General features: G+C 41.3%; 1 protein-coding gene across 1 annotated transcript; it reads right to left on the bottom strand.

The window, feature by feature from the left end:
- Positions 1–9027: 9027 nt before the first annotated feature.
- Positions 9028–12060, bottom strand: LOC134344846 (C-C motif chemokine 17-like). The gene is made up of 3 exons (XM_063044956.1): positions 11985–12060; positions 10804–10924; positions 9028–10343 (listed from the first exon to the last, which is right to left on the bottom strand). The coding sequence occupies exons 1-3, from the start codon at positions 12043–12045 to the stop codon at positions 10247–10249; spliced, it is 279 nt and encodes a 92-aa protein (XP_062901026.1). The 5' UTR covers positions 12046–12060; the 3' UTR covers positions 9028–10246.
- Positions 12061–14546: the final 2486 nt, after the last annotated feature.

Raw genomic sequence — 14546 nt, 5'->3', positions numbered from 1 at the left:
TCGGAACTTTGAGACTTTTTTTTTACTGTGCCCATGGTCTGCTCTTTGTCAAATTATGGCATTGCTTTGCACTGCTGTAACTATATGTTATAATTATGTGGTCTTGTCAGTGCCTTTGGTTTGTGCTTTTTTTGTGATATCACTCTGGAGGAACATTGTATCATTTCTGAATGCAGCATGAATTTCTAAATGACAATAAACGAGGACTGAGTGTCCTCATAATCTAATCTAATCTAATCTGCAAAATTGATAAATCAATGATACTATTATGCTTCATTTGGAGTGCAAATATATTTGCAATATTTCTCGAGTCCCAATGTCAAGTTTTCAGGTACATATGCCTAAATTTTAACACCTAGACCCAGAAATTCATTTGGACAATTCGAAATAAAATGGTGCTGTGCTATTTATCCAAAACCAAGGAAAACCCAAGGAACTTATCACTCTCACTCCTTATGTCCCATGTTGCAATTTAACTCATACCACCCCAGGCACAGGCTCGATGTTCAGACTGAGGTCGATATGTGTCTCAACTGTGCAGAATATTAACAGACTACAGCAGCAGTGATGTGATACATTTGGCATCCATTTCCATTTGCCTCCATATCTAATGAATAATTTTTCACTTCATTTTCTATTGAAATTTTCACACTTATAAACTGATTTTTTAGTGCACAAATGACCCTGGATGGAAATGAAAGGTAGAGAATTCATCTGAAATTTTCGCACTCTCTGGTCCTTAAGATGACAGTTGTTACATAATCACAGAATAAAAAAGCTTTTACTAATCCTGTTTATCCTGAAATTATGCTGCTTAAAGGGCTAACACTTAAACTGCATTCTTTATCACCACAGAGACCATTGTCCTTATGGTTTTAATGTCTCTTACCCGCTTTATCCATGCAAGCCAGAGTACTTGTCTGACTCACTTTACTAGACTTAAGATCATTCCAGGCAGTTGCATATGACCTCTTCCACATCTTGCAGTTTGCTAGTCACTGCTGTTTCAGAAGATTTCATCGATATTTTCTTGATCAAGCAAAGATCGGAAAAATGGGTATGGGTATGTGATTTCATTGCAGGCTTCTTTAATACAAAAACATTGAATTGAATTGACTTTGTTTCTTACATCCTTCACATACATGAGGAGTAAAAATCTTTACCATATGTCTCCATCTAAATGTGCAATGTACAATCATAGTAATTTATAATAGCTTATAATAAATGGGACGGTCAATGTAATATAGAGTACACTCAAATCAGCGTGAGCTCATCAGTCTGATGGCCTGGTGGAAGAAGCTGTCCCAGAGCCCGTTGTTCCCGGCTTTTATGCTGCAGTATCGCTTCCCAGATGACAGCAGCTGGAATAGATTATGGTTACGGTGACTTGGATCCCCAATGATCCTACAGGCCCTTTTTACATATCTGTCCTTGCAAATGTCCTGAATCATGGGAAGTTCACAACTACAGATGCACTGGGCTGTCTGTACCACTCTCTGCAGAGTCCTGTGATTAAGGGAGGTACAGATCCCATACCAGCCAGTGATGCAGCCAGTCAGGATGCTCTCAATTGTGCCCCTGTAGAAAGTTCTTAGGATTTGGGGGCCCATACCAAACTTTCTCAACCACCTGAGGTGAAAGAGGCGCTGTTGTACAGACCACATGAGGTCCTCGGTAATGTGGATGCCGAGGAACTTAAAGCTGTTTACCTTCTCAACCCCAGATCCATTGATGTCAATAGGGGTTAGCCCGTCTCCATTCCTCCTGTAATCCACAAACAGCTCCTTTGTTTATGTGACATTGAGGGAGAGCTTGTTTTCTTGACACCAATGTGTCAGAGAAATGACTTCTTTCCTGTAGGCCACTTCGTTACTGTTTGAGATAAGGCCTATCAAAGTAGTGTTGTCAGCAAATTGAATTAGCAGATTGGTGCTGTGAGTGGCGATAGAGTCATGGGTATACAGGGAGTAAAGGAGGGGACTCAATATGCAGCCCTGAGGGTCTCCTGTATTGAGAGTCAGAGAGTTGGAGGTGAGGGGGCCCAGTCTTACAACCTGCTAGTGATCTGATAGGAAGTCCAGGATCCAGCTGCACAAGGCAGGGTCAAGGCTGAGGTCTCTGAGCTTCTTGTCGAGCCTGGATGGAACTGTGGTGTTGAATGCTGAGCTGTAGTCCAAGAGCAGGTTTCTCACGTAAGCATCCTTCTTCTCCAGATGTGTAAGGACGGTATGTAGAGCAGTGGCTGTTGTGTCATCTATCAATAGGCTATGTCGGTAGGCAAGTTGTAGGGGGTCCAGTTTGGGTGGTAGCAAGCTGCAGATGTAATCCTTGACCAGCCTCTCAAAGCATTTGTTCATTATTGAGGTGAGTGCGAAAGGACACCAGTCGTTCAGGCATGTTACCTTGGTCTTTTTTGGTACAGGGACAATGGTGGGCACTCTACACTGGGAGAAGGAGAGATTAAAAATGTCAGTAAACACATCTACCTGTTGTGCTGCACACATTTTGGGTACTCGCCCTGGGATGCTGCCCGGTCCTACAGCCTTGTGTCTGTCCACTCGTTGGAAACATCTGCGTACCTCAGTCTCAGAGATGACCAGGTTGCAGGTTGTAGCGGTGGCTTTCCACGGAGGATCAGAGTTAGCGACATCGAACCGAGCGTAGAAGTGATTGAGCTCATCTGGGAGAGAGGCTGTGATGTTGGCAGCACCACAACGTTTGGCTTTGAAGTCTGCAATGGTATGCAGCCCTCGCCACAAGTCACGTGTGCTATTCGTTGTGAATCTTGACTCAATCTTCTTCCTATATTGTTATTTTGCAGCCTTGATAGCTTTGCACAGATCATAGCTGCTTTTCCTGAGCTCTAGTTGATCGCCAGCAATGTTAGCTTGATGTCGCGCTGTAAGTGCTGCTCGCACAGAACTATTGATCCAGGGTTTCTGGTTCGGGAAGACCCCGACTGACTTCTGGGGGACAACATCATCGATGCACTTCTGTTAGAACTATGGCTGCCTTTTGTTTCAGTTTCTACATGTACATCGGCAAAAGCAGAACCGAAGAGTGAGCTGATTTTCCAAAAGCTGGGCAAAGAAGAGCTTTGTAAGCATTGCAGAAGGGATTGTAGCACTGGTCAAATGTGTTATCTCCATGAGTGCTCACCTGGATGTGCTGACAAAACTTCATTATCTGAGATCACATCCTGAGATAATGCAGCCTTACTGAGAACTCACAGGCAACCTTTTGCCTAGAATGCCTGGCTCTCTTACACACGAAACAAGTCCCTCTAAAGCCCCAATCCACCGTGTCCCCCCCCACCGATTCATTCATTTATTCATCAGCAATGTTTCTCAATAGCTGAAAGGGGTTTGTTTCAGTTGTGGTAAGTCCTGTTCAGAGCTGATGTCAAACAGCTACTGTGTGTAAGAACTTGCAATGTGTCAATAAAGAATGGCAGGTTGAAAATGACCGGTGTCAGCCTTAGTGATGGTAAACAGGAAGTCAGGACAAAACTGCTGTCAGAAACTCACAAAGTAGAGTAGAATGACCCATAATACTTTCAATATCAAAAAAGTGTCAATTGATTCGAGGCTCAAGCTTCCTCGAGTGCACTTAACAACGTACTTTGCATCTTTTTTCATACTTTGAAGCTGATCAAATTTGACTTATTTATGCTGTAAGCAATTTAATGTGTTGTGACGTGAACAAAGTCACCCCAGATACACTGAACCAAGTCGATACAGAAGCAAAGGCATCATATTGCGACACTCTTAGAAGGAGAGGCCTGCTCAACACAATATTACATGATATTTTTATATGCTAAAGATCAAAGGCCCTGGTAGGACAATTATATAGTTAAAATGTATCTGCAATGCTTCCTTTGAATTACATGTAGTCTTCAAATACCTCTCTCTTCGCACCCACACTCTAGACACCCAAAATGAAAGTAAATTCCCAGCGACTCTGGGTTGCATTCATGCATCTGCAGGTTTCTACGGTCAAATGGAAGGCTATTGTTCAGAACTGCATTTTAAATTCAATCTACAATCCACTTACAGGTCTTGGCACTAGCTATACACCATAATTTCAGAATATGTCATAATAGTCACTCTTCTTGGCCCTCCTGGGCAAAAATTAATTTGTTCCAGGAAAGGACAAACATTAAGAAGAATCAAATCAAATCAAATCAGGCAGCAAAAATGCCCTATTCTTCAGACTCTTTTCACCTATTACCAACTACATCTATGCTATCATCCCTTATGGTTACCTGCAAGACCCTAAGCAGAAATTGTTCCAGAGATTCGACCAATAGTCTTTAAAATGCAGCTTTGTCATCTATATGCCTATTGTCTCCTTCCCTGCTGGCTGACTACAATTCTAAACTTTGGCTGGTGCTTACGATTTGTCAAAAGGTGTTTTATAGTGGCAGATTCCTCCTACAGTAAAATATTCATGTTCATCCCTGGTAAAGATGCCTGACGTCCCACATCAGCAGGTTCAGGAGCAGCTACTTTCCTACAATCATCAGACCTATACAACCCAAAGCCAACCTCCGCAGTGGAACGTAACAGACTATTTTGTACTACCACAGACTTGTCTCTGATAGTGATTTATTTTGTGGCAGTCTTAATTTTTCTGTCTTTTCACTATCTTGTCTAATTTGTATCATGTGTTGTCTGTTCTGACATGTCTGTTGTGCTGCTGCTGGTGATGCACATCTTTCATTGTACCTGTACTCATCGTACTTAAGCAATGACAATAAACTTGACTTGCTTGTTAAGATGTAGTTACAGTTTCTATTATTTTGTTCTTGTAGCCTGAGATCCACTTCTTTTGTACCAGGTCTTCTCAGAATCAGAATCAGGTTCATTCTTACTGACTTCGATGTTGTGAAATGTGTTGCTTTGGAGCAGCAGTACAATGGGAAGATATGAACTTGTTATAAATAATGAAATATATAAATAGTGCCAAAAAGGAATAGCGAGGTAGTGTTCACAGGTTCATGGATACTGTTCAGAAATCTGATGGCAGAGAGGAAGAAGCAGCTCCTAAAATGTTGAGTGTAGGTCTTCAGGCTCCTGAGCCTCCTTCCTGATGGCAGTAATGAGAAAAGGGCATGTGGATATGTGGGTGTGGTTAGGAACCACAAGTGCCTCAGGGGGCAGCTGGATGACAGACTTGAGTGAAGCACCAAAAGAGAAGCTGTGTACAAGAAGGGCCAGAGTTTCCCTTACTTCCTGAGGAGATTGAGGTCCTTTGGAGTATGCAAGCCTCTCCTTCAGATCTTCTACCAGCCTGATGTCGCCAGTAGAATCTCCTATGTGGTGGTGTGCTGGAGCAATGGCAACAGGCTTAATAAACTGATTAGAAAGTCTGTGTCATGGTCCGGTCTGTGAATTTCACTTTCTGGTTCACGGTCCGGTCCATGGACTCCAGACTCTGGGTCTTCCGGATGTCCCTTATTTAGTTGGGCTTAATCATAGGCACCTGATGCTCATCTTGGGGCTGGGAATATAAGTGGCCCTGGGTTCGAGTGTAGATGCTGGTTTGTCTTGACAGTATCCCGTCCTTGCCTCTGTGGGGTAAATCAGGCTGTCTTTGCTGTTACCCTGAGGCTGGACTGTTCCCTTCCCCTTCCTTCTGGAGCCTTGCCTGCAACCTGTGTCTGAAGTCTTGCCTGCAAACTTGTCAAGTTCAAACACTGGAGTGAGACTGGAGCCTTGCTGTGTCAAGATAAGGAACTGTCTATTGTTGAGTTGGAACTGTCTCTGTGTCCATGCCTTTGCTGGGTAGGTCTGGCTGTTTGTCGCTGCCTAGAGTTAGGAACTGTTTTGTTGTGTTCGTCGTTCTGTGTAGAGCCCCGGTTCCTAGTTCTGTTCCCAAGGAGGGGTCCTGGCTCTGTGTTCCATGTCCCTGTGTTCCTGTCTCTCAAGTCCAAGGCTCTGTGTTCCTGTGCTCTAGACCAAGGCTCTGTGTTCCTGTCCTCCCCAAGACTAAGTCAAGTCTTCTGGCTTTGCGTTCAGAGGTTCCTGTTGTCCTAAGTCCAAGGCTCGGCTGTTCCTGAATACCAAGTCAAGTCTTCGTGTTCTCGTCCTGTCCCTGTGCGTTGTCCTGTCCATGGGTCCACCCCCCCCACCCACCCCCACCCCCCCCCCCGGTCCCATCCTGCAGCCTCGCCGAGTCCTGTCTCCCAAGACCACGTCATGTCTTCACCTAGATCCGGAGTCCGAGCCCGAGTCAAGACCCAGGTTCTGGGTCCTTGTCCAGTCTCTGGCTTAGAGTCCGAACCCAAGCCATGTCCAATCCTGTAGCCACATCATGTCTTCGTCTAGTTCCGGGGTCCGAGCCCGAGTCAAGACACAGGCTTTGAGTCCTTGTCCAGTCTCTGGCTCGGAGTCCAAGTCCAGGCTCCTAGTTCCCAGTTCCTTGTCCTGGTCCTGCTTGCCTAGCCAAAGTCCCAGCCCAAGTCTGTGTTCTTGTCCCAGCTCCTAGACTGTGTTCTGTTACATCCCTAACTCTAGTCCCTAGTCCTGTCCGGTTCCTAGTACTTCAGTGTCTGTGTCTTGCATTTGGGTCCACTCCCAGCGCCCCCGATATTACAGTCTGGCTCTGTTATAGGAGCCAAAACTGGATACACTGGAGGCTGTGGTAGAACAAAGGACCCTACAGAAAATCCTGGCAATAAGAACATAGAACACCTACAGCACAACACAGGCCCTTCGGCCCACAAAGTTGTGCCAAACATGTCCCCACATTAGAAATTACTAGGGTTACCCATAGCCCTCTATTTTTCTAAGCTCCATGTACCAGTCCAAAAGTCTCTTAAAAGACCCTATCGTATTCAACTCCACCACAGTTGCCGGCAGCCCATTCCACGCACTCACCATTCTCTGAGTAAAAAACTTACCCCTGACATCTCCTCTGTACCTTCTCCCAAGCACCTTAAACCTGTGTCCTCTTGTGGCAGCCATTTCAGCCCTGGGAAACAGCCTCTGACTATCCACACAATCAATACCTCTCATCATCTTATACACCTCTATCAGGTCACCTCTCACCCTCCGTCGCTCCAAGGAGAAAAGGTCAAGTTCATTCAACCCATTTTGTATAAGGCATGCTCCCCAATCCAGGCAACATCCTTGTAAATCTCTTCTGTACCCTTTCTATGATTTCCACATCCTTCCTGCACTGAGGCGACCAGAACCGAACACAATACTCCAACTGGGGTCTGACCAGGGTCCTATATAGCTGCAACATTACCTCTTGGCTCCTAAATTCAATTCTATGATTTATGATGGCCAATACACCATATGCCTTCTTAACCACAGAGTCAACCTGCCTACCTGGTTTGAGCATCCTATGGACTCGGACTCCAAGATCCCTCTGATCCTCCACACTGCCAAGAGTCTTGCCATTAGTACTATATTCTGCCATCATAGTTAACCTAAATTCTGGACAATGTTTCTCACCCTCTGCAACAGAGGAGCACTTTTGGTAATAGACTAAGACAACTGCACTGCTCCAAAGAGCGCTATATAAGGTCATCAGGTTCTATAATGAGTCAACCTATAGCCAGAAAAGTGATGACACCTTCCTGCTAGACTGTTTGAGGTAATTTATTTTTTATTCTTTCTTATTTTTCTTCTAATATTTGTACATTTGTATATCTCTGCACTTTTGGTGCCATTGTGACACTGTAATTTGCTTTGAGATTAATAAAATATCTATCTATGTCCCAGTTGCTGAGAGTGCTGATTGATGGATGCCAACTCCTTGAGGCACAACCTTTTGAAGATGTACTTGATGGTGAAGAGTGTTGTGTCCGGTTTGGAACTGGCTGAGTCTACAACTGTCTGCAACTTTTTTTGATCATCTTCATTGTAGCCTCCATACTAGACTGTCATGCAACCAGTCAGAATTCGCTACACTTCTTTTTGTGTGCCATACTCTGCCAGAGCCTCGACAACCACTTTTTCAAGTGGTTGTTTTGGATGAAAGTTTCTGTGAGTTGTCCCCCACGTCCTTTTCACAGTGGAGTTTTTTTTTTGAGGCCGAGTTGCGAGCTCGACACTCAACTCAGCATGGATGGAAAGCGTGTTCGGGAGTATCCCTATAGAAATTTTATGAAATAACAAATCTTCTCAAGCTCCTAATGACATATAGCCACTTGCTTGCTTTCTTCATGATTGTATCAACATGTTGGGCCCAGGATAGATCCTTTGAGAGGTAGACTTTCTATGTTTTATGAAGAATGTATTTTAACTCAGAAGAATCAGAGTGATTGAAGCATATAGAATTGATAAGAAACTTGACTGCTTAGATGTTGAAGTTTACCCTGAATGAGAATCAAGGATCCTGCAAAGTGCTGGCTATTCAGGATAGAGGAAAATAAAGGATTTCATTCAGAAAAAGTGAATTGTAGAAAAATACTCATACATAGTAATAGAGCATCCGGTCCCACCATTTTTGTATGTATACTGTATCAGTCTTATTGTCTTAAGCATTCAAAAGCCTCCTTAGGGGATTATTTTAATTTAAGGAAAACCCTGTTACTTTTGCTTCAAACACAGTTCACTGATCCCAACACTGTTAGGTATAGTCCATCCAGATGATATAGTTCCCACTTTAGAACATAGAACAATGCAGTACAGTAACAGTCCCTTCCAGACACAATATCTGTAACAACTGTGATGCCACTTTAATCTAATTACATCTGCTGAATATGTTCTATAATCCCTCGTAGCCCAGCAATGGTACAGAGCACCATGAACTCCAGTCTCTGAGTCACACAGTCAGTCCTTTAATCTCACTTGAGCTAAACTTCTGGGATTTCCAGGCAACATTACCTGGCGAGGTTTTTCAGAACTGGCACTGTCACAGATTAACTCAGTCACCCTCTTTAAATCTTGCACTGAATTTGGAGATATTGACTTAACAGTTCACTCTACGTCCAATGTCCAGCCTTCAATTTCCCCTCTCTCCAATGAGATGTTCAAACAGATGAGAACAAGCAGACAGATAACCTTCCACAAAGTTGCATTTAATTTAAATTTCCATTCAACAGACTTGTTTAAGAAACACATGGAATCCAGGCACAACTGGTTGTGTGAGTATAATGACTGGTAGTGTCCAATTGTTACAAATCAGAACATTGTTTGTGTGAGCTTAATCAATTTGTTGTCTCATCTTAAATGGAGTCATGAAAATTTAGGAAGCAGGTGGATTTCCAGCTTATGTTATAGCACAAAATCTTACAATAAATTCCAAAGACAATTTACTTTTTAAAATATAAATATATATATTTTAGTTGTTTGAAAATCTACAGGGAAATTAAAAACAAAATAAATAATAAAATGCATCTTCTTTTAAACAGACAATTAGGTTTGTAGGACATTATAAATGCATTTGTAAAAGTGCAGCATTGAATAACAATAAAAAAACAGTATCCAATTCCATTGGAATTACAATACAAAGTCTGGTGTTGTTGCATATCCTGCTTTAAAAATACCAGTTTTGATCACTTCAATCAATAATGTCTTTATTCAGTATGTTTCTGAAATAGTAAAAGAATGATATAAATGATTTCTCCCTGTCTCGTTAGGAAGACAGTTTAATTGTAGAAAACACTGCAGCAATCACTGTGTTCTACATTAGAACACCATCAGTATGCTATAGAACACGAAATAACAATTATGTACATTCATTAATATAGCAGTTTGTAAACCATACACTATTCAGTAATGTATGGGACCATCATAAACAGTTACACTTCCTTACAAGAGCAGAAAACTTAGATATTTACATAAGCAAAACTGAGTGATTTTTCTGCAGAATCTACCGTGGCAAAGGCCTGTAAGTAGGAGGACAGAGATCAACTCACGTAGCATTACTACAGGCCTCCTAACTAGAAATGATTGTTCCTGTGAAGTGTATTGGGAATACTTTAATAGAGGAAGGAGGGATTCCAGAGTGAAATATCTGACTCTTAACAGGTGATGTACTATTTGGTCAGCTGCTATATTTGTAATCATAATAAAACCAAATAAATCAATCAGTAATATAGAGGGATGACACACACTGATAAGCGGGTCAAATTTGACCAATATTGTTTCAAGATTTGACTCTAATTTTGATGTATAAATTTCAGGATTCCTTGGAAACTTGCAAAATGTGGAACAGCTGGAAATTATTTTTTTTTCCATTTGAATACTCTTTGTAGTCAATAGTCAGTCAAAGGAGATCACTGTCATCTTCATCTTCCCTGCTTTCTTTGGGCAAGTTTTGTCAGAAGAACTTTCACTCTCTCATCATTTGGATCTGAACAGACGCGATTGCCTTTGACAAAGAATCTGGACAGAAAGAGATTGGAATTATTTTTTTATTGTACATGAGAAGTGCTCCTTATACATCATAGAATCAAACAACTCCTTTGCCCCGTTGAGTCTGTGCAGACCATTATGTACCCAATTATATTAACCTATTAAATATCTATGATGTTATCCTTTCCCCATCCAACAAATTCCTGCCCCAATTCCTTCTGAACAACCTTCATCCTGAAATATCTGTGGAATTGGACTTTTATAATATTCATCTCTTCAGGAAAAAAAGAAATAGGAAAAAATATCAGTGTTTTGTTCTTCAGTAATCTAGGCCTAAACTGCATGACCTGGATAGCAGGTATTTCTAGCAACAAACCCAACAATTCTGAAAGATAACATAGCAGAGTATTTCACATCAGCATAAAAGTCACCAAACTAAGATATGATATAAAAAGCCAGGCTCTGAGATGGCCAGTGACTAGATACTTACACCACAGCTTCAAATCTACAACGACCATCATTATCCTGAATTTCATGTCTCAGGATTCTGCCGATACGGGGTGGTCTGGGTGAATATTTCATACAGCAGCTCTTTCTTATTGAATTAGGAGCTGGAAATGAAAACAAAAGAATTGAAGTTCACTGCTTTCAGGGAAGAAATTGATAAACCTGCAAAAAGTAAATTAACATCAAACTAATGTTCAATGCCTCTAAATATTCCATAAAACATCTTTATTGACCAGCATATCTCAATCAGAACAAATACAAAATTCAGGTGGATGTCAAAATTAAATTCGTCACACTTTGAAAGTAGGGGGAATACTTGCTTTCATTGACAAAAAAGAAGAATTCAGTTTGTTACTGCACAAGGGCTATCCTTACAGTCAATTTGATTTTCCTGTCTATCCAATAAAATTATTAGATACTGAGCATCATACTGATCATATTATAGATCTACTCATAGAATTCTTAATCATGAGTATGATGAACAACAAAGAGCAATCCTTAAAGAAAGTCAGCTGGACATAAGGGATGAGCAATTGCTTCACACTGAGCTCATAGTTCTACCTGCTCATGCAAGACAACATCCAAGTTCAAGTTCATTGTCATTCAATCACATGCATGTATACCGCTGAATGAAACGCTGTTCCTCTGGCCCAAGATGCATTACATCGTGCAAAATAACTCACACAACACATATGTTGAAAGTTGAAAGATTAAAGTAAACTTATGTCACCGTATATAACTCTGAGATTTGTTTTCTTGCAGGCATTCACATTTAATACTGTAGAATCAGTGAAAGACTGCAGCCAATAGTGCGTACAACAACCAATGTGCAAAAGACAACAAACTGTTCAAATAAAAAACAAGAAAAAGAGCATAATAATAATAAACAAATAAGCAATAAATATAGAGAAAATGAGTGAAAGAGTTCTTGAAAGTGTGCCCATAGCTTGTGAGAACATTTCAGTGATAAATTAACAAATAATAGAGCATTTATGACACACACAGTATAGAAAGGCACATTGAAACAATTTCTGATTTTATGTCAGATAAAGTATCTATTAAATCTTTTCTTAATTAGATTTTACACTGGTTGCTGATGATTTCTCTTAAGAACTTTTTTTATAGCACAAATGTAATAAGTAGATATAACAGCATTTCACTCACCTCCTAACACTGCCCAGGCAAGGACTGAGAGACAAAAGAGTACCACAAGACTTTGCTTCATTGTAACGAGAGCTTTCCTCACTGGTGAGACCGTTGTATAAATTGTGAGAATGTTTCAATCGCAGCTCATATATATCCTGTCAAATGATCAGCCCCCTTTCTTTTTTCCGTGCGTGGAAGTGGTAATAGGAAAGAGGGCTTACTACTCCCCTGTGGAAAATCTGATGAAGTGGGCATTTCTGAACTTGTTCTCTGCCCCTATTTTTAGCAGTTTCTTTTATACTTATGTTCTCTTTAATCGACTACCCCATAAAGACAATAAACTTGTGACCATTGTAGATAGTGCTTTATACCAAATTATATTTTGTCTCAATGCTGAATGGTTTATATATCTCTTCTGTTGTAATGAAGTTTCCTGCCTGTATCAAATTGTTACTTTTATTGAAGTTAGTAAGAAAACCTACTTCATTAGCTTATCTCTTTTTTCTCTAACCACAGAACTGCCTCCAGACAGCTATTCAGATCAAGTCGACAAAGCTTTCAGATTGATTGTGCAAGTGTGGCCAACAGGTTAAGAAATTTACTTTACTGGAAGGTCAATTAAACTGCCGTTGGTGGCTGTCCATATTGACTGGGCTTTGACATGCAGCACAAATTAGATTAGTTTAATGGATTGTGAAAGATTATCAGTTAAACAAGGCTCGAGCTGATTCTGGCTTCAAGTCAGAATCAAATTAGATGGAGTTGTGAGAATAGAATCAGTCAGCATTGAAACAAGCCCTTTGGCACTCTGAGCCCACACTGACCGTCAATCATGCATTTACATTCATCTGGCGTTCTTTGCCTTCTGCCAGTCAGCCAATCTACTGTACATGCTAGTATCTTTCCTGTAATACCGTGGGCTCTTACGTTATTAGCAATTTCATGTGTAGCACTGTTTCAAAGTTGTTTTGAAAATCCAGGTAAATAATATCCTTCACAAAACAGTCAATGTTTCAGGCTGAGACCCATGATTATACCTGAAAACATCGGCTGTTCATTCCTTTCCATAGGTGCCCCTGGCTTGCTGGGTCCCACCAGCATTTTCTATGTGTTGCCTTGGATTTCTAGCATTTGAAGATTTTCTTGTGTTTGTAAATAATATCCATTACTTTCCTTGGTCTATCCTGTCTATTAATACCTCAAAGAATTCCAACAGACTTGTCAGACAAGATTTCCCCTCAAGGAAACCATGCGGATGTAGGCCTATCTTCAAGTACCCCGAAATATGATCCTTTATAATGGAATCCTGCCATCTTGCCAACCACTGCATTCAGGTCGACTGGCCCACAAATTCTTATCTTTCGCCTCCTTCTCTTCTTAAAAGATGGAGCGGCATTTGCAAATTGCCAGTCTTCTGGAACTAATCTAGTGATTCTTGAAAGATCACTTATAATGCCTTCACAATCTCTTTGGCTACCTTTTTTCATATATTCCTTGAGTATAATCCAGGTGAGTTATCTACCGTTAGAGCTTTCAGCTTCCCAAGCACTTTCTCCTTAGTAACATTTGCAACATTCACTTCTGCCACCCCTCACTAGAACATCTCTAATTCATTAGAATATGTGGTTATGCCAGAACCTTGGCTGGTGAGAAGATGGTGATGGTCTGGGCAACGTATTGTGGGAAGGGAGAGATTTAAAGATCTAGGGAATAAATTTTCCTGGATATTGGGCAGAAAGTTACAGAGGTATAGAATTGGACTCAGAGGTGATTATGTGGAAAAGGAAAGGTGATTCCACAAGGGGGAGGGTGTGGTAGTGGATGGCAAGCAAGAGACTATTGAGAAGGATTATATTGCAAAGGTATTTGCTAAGGAAGAGATTGTGGAATTGTTCAGGAATAACGGGCATCCAAGGAGAACGTGAAGAATTTGATGAGACTGGAGAACTTTCATGGAAGGACCATCTTGAGGGTTCCAGGGAAGAGATTGTTGCATTGACTGAAAGGACAGGCTCGATGAGTGGTATGTTGTGAAGAGGAATTGGCTGAGCAAGATCTGCAGAGGAACTTGAGTAGGGAGTAGGGAAAAGCGTGCAGGGATTGGGGAAGTGTAGTGTTTGAAGGAGGTGGTGTGGGACCACAGAAAAGGATTACAGGGGAGTCAGAAAAAAGACTTAAGGATATCTAGGTGTAGTATTATGCAGGAGACTACAGTGATTGGTTGGCAGTGGGGGTCTGTGGGAATGTTTTATAGCTATACAATGCTATACGATGGTGGTGGTTTTAAAGAAGGGATCGTGAGGGCAACAGGACATGAACGACACTAGGAGAGCAACATTTTGGATTGCAGATGAAGTAAGATGCCTTCATAAGAAGGTTAAAAAGGGTATCTAGTAGACCTGTATGGTATCACTGCGGGTCATTCTGACCCATGTATGGTGCTAATAGGCTCATATCAAATAGGCCTTGCCTCTCTTCAGCTGCCGGTTTTCATGGGACTGGGAATTGTATTTTTCATTAAATAAAACTGAAGCAATTATAAAGCCCTCGACTGGGGAGTACATGAAGTGTGTCCTTCAG

The sequence above is a fragment of the Mobula hypostoma genome, chromosome 4 (assembly GCF_963921235.1).
Source record: "Mobula hypostoma chromosome 4, sMobHyp1.1, whole genome shotgun sequence".
Lineage (NCBI taxonomy): Eukaryota > Metazoa > Chordata > Chondrichthyes > Myliobatiformes > Myliobatidae > Mobula > Mobula hypostoma.
This window is presented reverse-complemented; position numbering and strand designations above follow the sequence as displayed.

Bases quoted from the DNA above. Each gene is read 5' to 3' on its own strand.
- LOC134344846 (XM_063044956.1), bottom strand. From the start codon at position 12,045: ATGAAGCAAAGTCTTGTGGTACTCTTTTGTCTCTCAGTCCTTGCCTGG. The intron at 10,925-11,984 runs GTGAGTGAAATG...TTTCATTTCCAG, and splicing joins TGCCTGGGCAGTGTTAGGAG to CTCCTAATTCAATAAGAAAG. The intron at 10,344-10,803 runs GTAAGTATCTAG...CTTTCTGTCCAG, and splicing joins TGTAGATTTGAAGCTGTGGT to ATTCTTTGTCAAAGGCAATC.